The 11,409-nt window shown below is 38.6% G+C and overlaps 1 protein-coding gene across 1 annotated transcript; it reads right to left on the bottom strand.

Moving 5' to 3' along the window:
• Positions 1-2,622: 2,622 nt before the first annotated feature.
• Positions 2,623-5,517, bottom strand: LOC134661619 (uncharacterized). Its single transcript, XM_063517760.1, has 4 exons — positions 5,376-5,517; positions 4,758-5,003; positions 4,277-4,331; positions 2,623-3,555 (listed from the first exon to the last, which is right to left on the bottom strand). Exons 1-4 carry the CDS (start codon positions 5,515-5,517, stop codon positions 2,856-2,858), a joined length of 1,143 nt encoding a protein of 380 aa, XP_063373830.1. The 3' UTR covers positions 2,623-2,855.
• Between the last annotated feature and the right edge of the window lie 5,892 nt (positions 5,518-11,409).

Genomic DNA, 11,409 nt, shown 5'->3' with positions numbered 1-11,409 from the left:
AAAGGCCGGAACACGAACGTGACATTTTTATTGGAAAGTGAAAAACACCTTTTTTTGAAAATTCGAGTTGCAGGCAATTGCATGTGTTATTTGTTAAACCCACCACGCACGACACGTTTTTTTCAATTTACTCCAGGAAAACGTAACTTATATTTTTTATGTAGTTTATTTTATATGTATATTGTATACATCTTAATCTAGCCTAGTCAGTCATTTTTTAGGATAAAAAAATAAGCCTAATCAATCTTAGTAGAGATTCGCTATTTGTTCCTCATATCACAATACTTCAGAAATGATTCAAAACCGAAACTTCAAACTAAAAGTAAATGGAGTCCTCTTCCTCATTCATAAGGACATACTGGGGAGGATTTTCGACAACTTGTACAAGTTTAATTGCCTTTACAATACTGTCTTCTGGTACCTCGCCTACGTCTTTACGTTTTGGTTTGACGAAAGTAAGATATCGTCTTTGCTTTCTATAATAAGAAATCGTAAATAGTCATTTTCTCAAACATGCAATGAAATGTCGTCGCTCCGGGCGTTATATCAGGCTTCGAAGTATCACGTTTAGGGCGGAGCAACTCCAGAGAACTGTAAAGGAATTTCATACGAAATTGAAGGCCTAGGCCGGGAAGTAATGTTTTTTTAAATTATAATGTAAACATGGGGTCTGTGTCCATGAACAGGCTAAACAGCCGAATTATATTTTTATTTTTTTTATTTTTAGTGAATGAATGGTTATCGGACCAAAATATCCGTGTTAACGCCTGTTATACACGAACGTACTGATATTAAGAATACGAATCTGTATGATTCAATGTGTTGATGAATAAATTTAAAATTTTGTCTATACGTAAGTCACCAGAGACCATAGACAATATTTAAAATCCTCTGCATTTATTTTATTTATAGAAATTGAGATTCTTAATATCAGATTGTGTATAATGGCCCTAATAAGGTCTATTCGAACACTACACACGCGAAATACGGACGACTTCCGTAAAAAAAAAAACAATTATGGCGGGATTGCAAGGAAAATTAAAAAACTTTTGTTGTGAAGTTGGATTTTTATTATAAAGATTATAAATTTGTTTTTTTGAGTGGTGTATTTTTTTTATTTCATTGCATGTTTGAGAAAAGCACTATACATGCCTAGCCGTGAAAAGGTCTTGCCGGCTTCGTATCACTATCCGGCCTCCCTACGGTCGGCCGGCTATACCTACTCACCCGGCAAGCCCTTCTTTCCCGGCGTCTGCAGTAATGTACTATTGTTGTCTTTATTTTCTAACACGCCTTCAAAATATTTAGGATTGTATCTCCAATGTCGTACGTATTTTGAGGAATGTCTATGTGTCTTTTTAGATTTTGACTGCATGGATGTTTTAGAGTCGAAGATAAGAAGTGGTCCAGTAAAAAAGTAGCTATGAATTATATGGTATATTTTTTGCTAATTATGAAGCAGTTTATTTTTTTTTTGTTATTTAGTTAATATATAAAATAAAATAATATCGATAAATATGAGATTGTTTGAGTTTTCTCATTTTTATTGCAATGTACTTTGTAACTTTTTGAACAGTACAATTTGATTATATTTCATCGCTTCATTCTTCAGATATAATATATAACCAGGTAGTTTCTTTAACTTGCTAGGCAACGCAACACGATTTTCAGAGTAAAAATAAAGATTTTTATTTTAAAAAGAACTGAAAAGTCAAATTTCCAAGTAGGTTAAGCGAGCCCGAAGGGCGAGCTTCAGGCCGGGAGGCCGAAGGCTGACCCCGCGGAGGGCCGTCAGGCCCGGAGCTTCACCCCAAGTGTCCGAGCGTGGCCCACCCCCAGTAATTTTGGGCGAGGCCGAAGGCCGAGCTGCGGGAATGACGAACAAAGCAAAATCCTATATAAAAAGTGTGTTAAGCGAGCCCGAAGGGCGAGCTTTCAGGCCGGGAGGCCGAAGGCCGACCCCGGCGGAGGGCCGAAGGCCCGGAGCCTTCACCCCGACTCCCAAGCGTGCGACCCCCAGTAATTTAAAGCGAGGCCGAAGGCCGAGCTGCGTGAATGCAGTGCTTCCAAGCGTTCTACCAAGTCGAGCGTCTTGATAAGCGAGCCGGCTGGCCGAAGGCCCGGCGGCGAAGCGTCGAGGCTCGCGGAGGCCGAAGGCCGAGCTCCGCGTAGGGCCGAAGGCCCGAAGCGTCACACGAGAGGGGGAAGTTGGAGCTTGTCAAGGCACTTTTACTATTGGGTCGTGTTTGAGCTCCAACTTCCCGCTTACGCTCCCAAGCAAAACCAACCCTCCCCAAGTGTTTTAATAAGCGAAGCGGCGGGCCGAAGGCCCGACGCTGAGCTTCGAAACCCAGCGAAGGCCGAGCTCCGCGTAGGGCCGAAGGCCCGGAGCGTCCCTCACGAGTCCCCAAGCACGCGAGGCCGAAGGCCGAGCTGCGGGAATGAAGTGCTCGCATGCGGACCTTTTCTTTCTAGCAAAAGTACAACTTTATTTCTTTTTCCCTTTGGAAAACAAAACTACAGCACAAACAACAACACATCAACAACAGCACCAACAACAACAATACAACACGCATACCGCGGGGTCCTCGGGCCCCCGCACGGGGCAAAATCTAGTTGATCATTTCTATGGTCGCATTTTTTGATGGCTCCTAAGCTAATTAATTTATTAATTGCTGTACTTATTTCTTTTGTATCTTCTGGCGTCAAAACATTTTTAGGTACCAAAGGCTGATGCACAGCCTTACACAACGGTATTTCCAGTCCGTGTTTTATCCAGGATAAAACCTTAGGGTTATTAGTAACCTTAGACCAACAATTGTAAAATTGTGCTAATCGACCAGCATGTACCTGGGCTATTGTTGTGCTGGCGCTTGCGACTTGGTCGGCGCTGGTTGCCGTGTCGGGGCAGCTCTGTTGACGTACGGGCGACGCGTCGGATTCGTCCTGCGATACCCTCCTCGCCCCCCCCCCCCCCTGTTCGAGGAATAACGGGGAGGACCGGACCAGTTTCCCTGTGCTGTGAAGGCCCGAGTGTTCGTCGAATTAGAAGTGCCAGGCTTTGGTGCACTGACAGTCTTTTTGATTTGTTGACCTTGACGCTCGATAGCTTTACTAGCTTTAATCTTTTCAGATAAAGTATTGCCAAAGAGGGATTCATCCCGCTCGGCGTCTTGAATCACGTGAAGAAAATTTTTCTCTAAGCTTGGCGTAATTAATTTTATTCGGTCCTTAGTAAAGAAATTATGCGCATCAGAGAGTATGCGGCATCCGTCACTCAAATATTTGAGGGCTTCAACTTTGTTTTCGGTCTTTAAAAGGACATCCATGGCCCGACTTACAGCTGCTATGCCTTGACCGAGTTGTTGTTGGACGGCAACATATTTTTTGTCACGACCACGTACTACCTCTATTACAGCGGCTGATATCTCGGCGTTGAGCTTTGACGCTTGTAATAATTTACAATTATTAGGAATTAAATATCCCTTAAGGAGTGTGTCCTTATTTTCTTTCGCCAAACCTTTCTTCAAAATAGGTAGCCATAAATTGGCAAGACTATAGATAAGATAAGATAAGATAATCATTTATTGCATAATTATAGGTATTACAGAAGGGTGGATTACATAATATGTATTTTAGTGGACTCACTATAATTTGCCTGTCAGGCGTACAATATTTGTTTACTTAAAATCTATATTAACTAATATCTATATTAACTATTTACAATGTTTTTAATTGCCATATTTTTCCTTTTTAGCCTAGTTTTACCTAAGAAGAAAAGATAAGGCAAGTGCTATCAACTATCGTATTACAAAGTGGTTGAGAAATCTATATCAAAAAAATCATTTATATTGTAAGGCATCTTCTTTTTCAATATGCATACTAAAGATTTTTTAAACGCCTTTGCATCCTGATCTTTAATTGAGTCAGGTAATTTATTAAATAATTTGGCAGCCATTACGTATAAGCTTTTATTATAATAGGCGGTTTTTACAGGGATTTTTGGGAGTATCTCATACTTATTTTGATGATTACGGGGCAAGTTTTTTTCAATTTTTCTAAAGAGATGGATATTTTCTTTGACAAATATGCACGCTTCCAATATAAACATAGAGGGGAGAGTTAGGATATCAAGTTTATTGAACAGAGGCTTGCAACTATCATCATATCTTGCTCTTGCAATAGATCGAACACATTTTTTTTGTAGAATAAATACGTCATTTTTATTACAAGAATTTCCCCAGTGCAGTAAACCATATCTCAAGATAGAAGATACTTGGCCATGATACGCACAGAGTGCAGTTTTTTGGGAAGACATAGTTGAGATTTTCCTAAGAGCATAAACATATTTACTTAGGTTTTTACAAAGATTATTTGTATGTGCTTTCCAGCTTCCATGACAGTCTAATGTCAATCCAAGAAATTTAATTTCTATTACTTCTTGTAATGGAAGATTCTCATATTTTAGTACAATCTCTTTTGGCTTTGACTGTGGCAGGTAGAACTGCATAAATTTTGTTTTGCTTAAGTTAACAATGAGTTGATTCATAGTGAACCATTTCATAACATTGTTTAATGCCAAGTTTAGTCTGTCTTGATAGGTATCGCTGTCATTTCCTGTAACTAAGATAGTTGTATCATCAGCAAAGAGAACCGTACGATTTTTAGTAACGTTGGGCAAGTCGTTGATAAATAATAAAAACAACATCTATCGTGAACACTTGTTCCGTATTCAGGCGTATCGGAGGTGGATTCACCGAGCGCTGCAAGTAGCGTGGGGTCCAGAGGCGGCTCAGTGAAATCTGTGGCAGGAGGCGTGAGCTGCGCGGGAGCGTCAACTTGATCAAGTATCGGCGCGGACGGTTCAACTGGTGCGACTGGTATGGCGGCCGCAGCCGGGACGAGCGCTTCCTCTGGAGAAGTCCCCTCTTCATATACGCCAGGATCGTAATCCATATTTTCAACGTCTAGATCGTGGTCTAGGTTTTGCAGGTGATTTTCACCTAAAAATATAATTAAATCATTGTTAGAACCTTATGAGGTTGTTATTACCACCAACCAATATTGTCTCGCAGACAATACCGTGATAAACGTGTATATCTATTGTAGATTGCACGTATTTGTATAATATGTTAATCGAAATCAACTCGCAGTTGATCTCGTCACAGTTAACTCGCAGTTAACCGTGACAAAAATACTGAATGTATGAGTGTATTGCACCTATGTGCACTATTTTATAATCAAAATCGACTCGCAGTCGATCCCGACCGTCACAGTTAACTCGCAGTTAACCGCGACATTATTTAATTTAATAGAGGGTAGACAATAAAATATTACTGCACTTTCATTATGAAAATAATAATTATGAGTCTTACCTTGTTCACTGACATCAGACTCACTTGAAGATCTAACTTGACGTTTACGAAGTTTTTTATCGTCACTTTTAACTTCTAAATCATGAAGTTTCCTTTTATATCTTTCGATTTTTTCGCGAGTACTACGTTTAGGCTTTGGCATTTTTGCGAAGGTGTGCTCATTGCCACGCACGAAAAAGGAATGAGGACAGAATATGGCGGTTGGAACTTGTTGGGTTGGTTAGGAGTGGGGATTGAAAAAAGTCAATACAGTTACTTTTCAGTTCTTTTTAAAATCTATAATATTATGTTGGTCGTTTTCTACAATGCCACAAATGAAGTTCCAGTTTCATAACCTTTTTTATGCTTTTAAGAACATCATCTAACGAATAAGCTATTCCAATAAACTGGAATTTATCTTGGTTAGTTAGGAAGTCTCTCCAATCGAACCTATGACACAGGTTTTTTCTATGGAAGACAAATCTCTGTAAAAATTGCAAATATACAAAAGTAGAAATTCCATGAAACTACCTCAAAGTGAAGTCAAATAATAAAAAAAATATATAGGACGAAAAATAATTTAATAATGTATTAATTCGCTTATCAAACTTATAGAAAAAACGATGTGTATGAGAAATACCTTATAATTTCCTTCAAAAGACACTATTCAAAAAGTGTCATGAGAGATGTACCTAATATAAAACGCGAATACTACAATTCACCCTTTTATATTAAATACGAGTGTATTTAATTGCAAAGAATAGTATCTATTTACAGATCACTATAGAAATGAACTGCTTGCAAATTATTACAAAATAAAATGAAAAATCCACATAATGTGCTGCTACTTTTTTTCCGGACCACTCCTTATACATATTAAATTGTGTATCGATTACATTAATTAATACTTTGTTTTATAATCTTAATATTTTGCAAATATTCACTTTAATAAGATTTGTAAATAATCACTGATGATATATCATATATCTTTATTTTGGGAAACATAATAAGACATCTGTAAAAACTATTGGACTAACGTAAAGTCGACTATCCACATAAACAAAGTTTTATCTGACAAGTACCAACGTCTCCGGCTAATGTGACATATAAATCTGGAACGACAAAAGACCAGATTCGAGACGAGCTTGGCTCATAATTTACTTTTATAGCTTGCCCGGGGAGCATTAGAGGGAGTTGTAAAATACCCTCAGAAGATAATGCCATAGGTGCTTCGTAACTTACCTACTGTAACTTAGTACAAACAACACATTGTACTTATTGGGATGTGAATATAATATATTCGTGCAAAGTATTTAGTCCGAAGAAAAGGTAATGTTTCTGAAATTTGGAATGGCTCCAATGCATATACCTACAATGATATTCATGCGATCAACGTGCCAGATAATTGTTTCGATTCTTGTTGAGTTTCAGAAAGGAGTGTTTTTACTTATGTGTTTGTACTTATTTACGAAAATGAAAGTCACGACTGTACTGTACCTCAAGAGCAAGCTAGTTTTACGAGACTTTACAGCGGTTTCTATGCCGTGTTGTACAGTTTCTTAAAATAATGAAGCTTCAAAACCGTTTTTATCAAGATTGGCGTATGGCTTTTATTTTTTATTAAGCAAATACGTCTGCGAACGATGCTATTAAGCTTCGAAATAAATTTAAAGTGAACAAATTTACTGTCTTGGGTGGGACTTGAACCCACGACCACTGGATCACTAGTACAGTGCTCTAATCATAGTACAGCGAATATTCGCTAAATTGGGTACGGTCTTGGTAGCTCAGATGGCAGAGCACTGTACTAGTGATCGTGGTCGTGGGTTCAAGTCCCACCCTAGACAGTAAATTTGTCCAGTTTGTAATTATTTGGTATGGCTTTGTTTGAAAAAAACGTTGACTTCTACAAAACACAAAACCAGATAGGACTAGTTCTGGTTGTGGAATGTCTCGCTCGAGAGGGTCTCTATTGTTTCCCATAAAATTTAAAGTCAATGTATTTGTTTGTCCGCATTTACGTTCGTCATAATTTGGTTTTTCTCAGAAACGTGTAACTTTTCAGGATTGCCATAAAACAAACCTAACCTATCTATAGGATTACCTTACGAAAATCCTGTATCATAAATACTAACGCATGGTCAGTTTTTTTTATTGTTACCTCTCCATTGCTGATAAAACCAGCAATGGAATCCTTTCTCAAATTATAATCTAAATGCGGAGCTATGGAAATCTCATCAAATAATAGAATACAAAGTTTGTCGTCAGGTTTCATTTTTTTAATTTTATCTTTTAATTGGTTGAAAAGGTTTTCATTAATTCCAAGCTTTAAATTTGTTTTGGACATCAATCGGTTTAAAGCTAATGACGATGGAAAGACGAAAATGTTTTTTAGCCATCTGTTAAGTTAACGGTTTCATAATTATGACTAATGATAATCGGAATGAAGCAAAAAATTATAAACTAAAATTAAAAACTACAACTACGATTAACTACATAAACTAAAATTTTAAATAAAAAAAGCGGCCAAGTGCGAGTCGGACTCGCCCATGAAGGGTTCCGTATTTAGGCGATTTATGACGTATTAAAAAAAACTACTTATTAGATCTCGTTCAAACCAATTTTCGGTGGAAGTTTACATCGTAATGTACATCGTATATTTTTTTTAGTTTTATCATTCTCTTATTTTAGAAGTTACAGGGGGGGGGGGGACACACACATTGTACCACTTTGGAAGTGTCTCTCGCGCAAACTATTCAGTTTAGAAAAAAATGATATTAGAAACCTTAATGCGGTTCACAGAATACATCTACTTACCAAGTTTCAACAGTATAGTTCTTATAGTTTCGGAGAAAAGTGGCTGTGACATACGGACGGACAGACAGACGGACAGACAGACAGACATGACGAATCTATAAGGGTTCCGTTTTTTGCCATTTGGCTACGGAACCCTAAAAACTGACTCCAGCTCCGTGCCTTGTGGCAGGGTGCCAAGAAGGCTGGCGGAATTGCCGCGCTGGCCTAACCTATCTATAGGATTACCTTACGAAAATCCTGTACCTACTTATCATAAATACTGACGTATGGCCAGATTTTTTTTATTGTTTCCTCTCCGTTGCTGACAAAACCAGCAATGGAAACCTTTCTCAAATTATAATCGAAATGCGCCTATGGACAGTCAGCAGCAGAAGTCGCTATACACTCCAGGTGCTCAAACAGAGGTAAACGTTTAAACTGTCAAAAAGTTGTTGACTGTCATGGTAGTATTTACTTGTGAGCGCTCAACGTGTCACAAATATCTTAACAGTCATTATTAATTAATTTCTACACTTACAACAAGTCATCGATACTATTAGCTGTCAAAAAACACTGGTATCTAAGCGGTCAGCGGTCAAATATATCTAAACAATATGGAAAATAGACGTTTAAAGCATACAAGTATGGTCGAATATTGAATGAAAAATAGCCATGCTAATTTCAGGTAAATTGTTTTGACCTTGGAGGATATAATCAAACGGAGACGCCATGTCTGTAATTTTCTGTACAAAACAGTCTGCCGATTTTTGCGGGGGAGGGGAACGTCAAATGTATGCGTAACGTAAAAATAGCCATGTCAGATAAACGTCAGGCCATACATTGTGTATGACCGTTGGCCGCCTATTTTCGACAGAGGGGAAAGCCTGTTAATGGCTACTCCGTTTAGTTGTATCCTCCAAGGTTTTGACAATCATCGAAAGCAGTCTTATCATCACATACATCTATCTCACGTTTTGCTCTTCAACCATTTGACAGGGGCCTCTCGGTCAACTTACTGCTAACTATTTTATTTCTTTTAGCAGAATCGTAATGACACAAAGCGAAAGCTAACTGAAGACGAATTTAGAGCCAATTGTCAATTGGCACGTTGTGGTCTTAGTAACAGGCGTTAGCTTTTCAAAGCAGAGATCGCGGGTTCAAATATCTGTCGCACGCACCTAGAGATTACTTTTTTTTGGGTTTCATTTCTATTATTAATTTGTGTCTTCTGATTTTATGTTAATTTCGCATTAGTTTATATAATTTTGTATCACATATAGCGTATGTACGACTTTCTAACAGGACGTTGTAGGTTTAAACCCGCAGTGGGCGTTCCTTACATTACTCCTGTGCGGAATGCCATTTGATGTTTACTGCTAGGTTATACTAAGTTGTAAAAACAAAATTCGTCATTCCTATGGTCAACAGTTAGCATATTACTTATACAGGGTGGCCAACTTAGAGGTATACAACTTTTTTTTGCCGCCATTTTATTTTGGCGGTAAATATGACAGTTATTGCATGAAAATTAGTTTGTGTAGATACGGCAAATTTATTATGGAGCGTTTTACGACGGAACAACGTGTTTTAATCATTAAAAACAATAGAAACATTAAAAATAACGTTTCCCGGTCGATTAATTTCGAGAAACGGTGACACTGACTGGCCCCCAAGATCGCCTGATTTAACAGCTCCTGACTTTTTTCTGTGGGGCTATCTAAAGGGACGTGTCTATGCTAATAGGCCAACGAACCTTTAGCAATTAAAACAAAATATTCGAAACACTGTCGCTGAGATAACGCCAGAAATGTGTGAAAAAGTGATGAAAAACGCGATGAAAAGGGTTCGCATCTGCCATGTGCTAGAGGTGGATATTTGTCTGACATTATTTTCCATGTGTAATTGCTGACCCTACATATTATATTTAACAAGGAATACTTAATATTTTTTATGTGTTATAGAATAAAATTTCAAAAATAAAGTGTATTACCTCTTATTTGGCCTCCCTGTATTATGCATGTCAGTGATGTTTTTATCGCATACATCTATAGAAAAGAAGGCACAGTTCTTGCGGATCATGAGTCCAACCAACAAAATAAAGAGATAGGAGTCATACTTAGTTGGATATGTTTAACACCTTTACTGCCCTCACGTGGTTGGATATGTTTACCACCTTTACTGCCCTCACGTGGGGCCACGGCTAGTCTCTACAACACATAGTTTCTTTATTTTACAAAAGTAAGCTTCTAATGGCACATAAGAAATAAAAATAACACTTGGAATAAAACACTTAGCTAAACGGTTAAAGAACGTGAGAATCTATAAGCTTTCAGAATAATCCTTCAGGTATAAGCCTTCAGGAATGTAGCGAATTAGGCACGAGCTTGGCTAACGTCCGATCTCTAGCGCGGTCCGATCAAGAAGAAGGAATAAAGTCCCAGCGACGGAGCCAACTGCTCCCACCTCCAATTCAAGTTGGTAAACCTGCCTGACCAGTCTACCAATATAACGACAAAAATGCCAACTCGTGCCTACGTTCACTCAAGATACACCTCTTGACGTTCCAAAGCCTTCTACCTGTCATCTTAGTTCAACAATACGCCAATAGATGGTGGCGTTACTCTCTACGCAAGTTTATTATTCCGTTACAAGCAAATAATACGTAGCAAAACATTACTAATCGACTTTATACAGGCGTCTAACTATGAACTGTAACGCTGCAATACGTCCTTCTGGTGTCTCACTCCGACATATATGTATACAAATCTAAGAAATAAGTGCAAAACACGTGGAAGGAAACGACTTCTGGTGTTTTCGTGGCGCCAGGTTAACAATTACTAATTATTTTACAATGACACTAGCGTGCATAAGGGTTTCATTCATGGTACGATTCATGTTTACAATTCGTCGTTACAGACCGATCAAAACGACGGATTGACAGTGTAGGTACCTACCTATGTTAATACCGTTAACGATTTACTTAATCGAAGAAGATATAGGAAATTGCAACAAAAACCCGTGCAATTATCGTAACGATGAATCGACATTGTATGGCTCTTTGCTATCAACGATTTGATTTTGACGACGCTCAGCTCGTTTTCCATTTCACCCAGACGGCGCGCGTGCTGCGCCCTCGCGTCCAGCTGATGGCGCGCCACAATGGTGCAGGAGGAGCGCGACGATGCGAGGCGCCTCTGGCCACGCGGGAACTTGTACTGCCCTCACGTGGTTGGATATGTTTACCACCTTTACTGCCCTC

The sequence above is a fragment of the Cydia amplana genome, chromosome Z (genome assembly GCF_948474715.1).
Source record: "Cydia amplana chromosome Z, ilCydAmpl1.1, whole genome shotgun sequence".
Taxonomy (NCBI): domain Eukaryota; kingdom Metazoa; phylum Arthropoda; class Insecta; order Lepidoptera; family Tortricidae; genus Cydia; species Cydia amplana.
The sequence above is the reverse complement of the archived record's forward strand: the minus strand, read 5'-3'. Positions and strand labels throughout refer to the sequence as shown.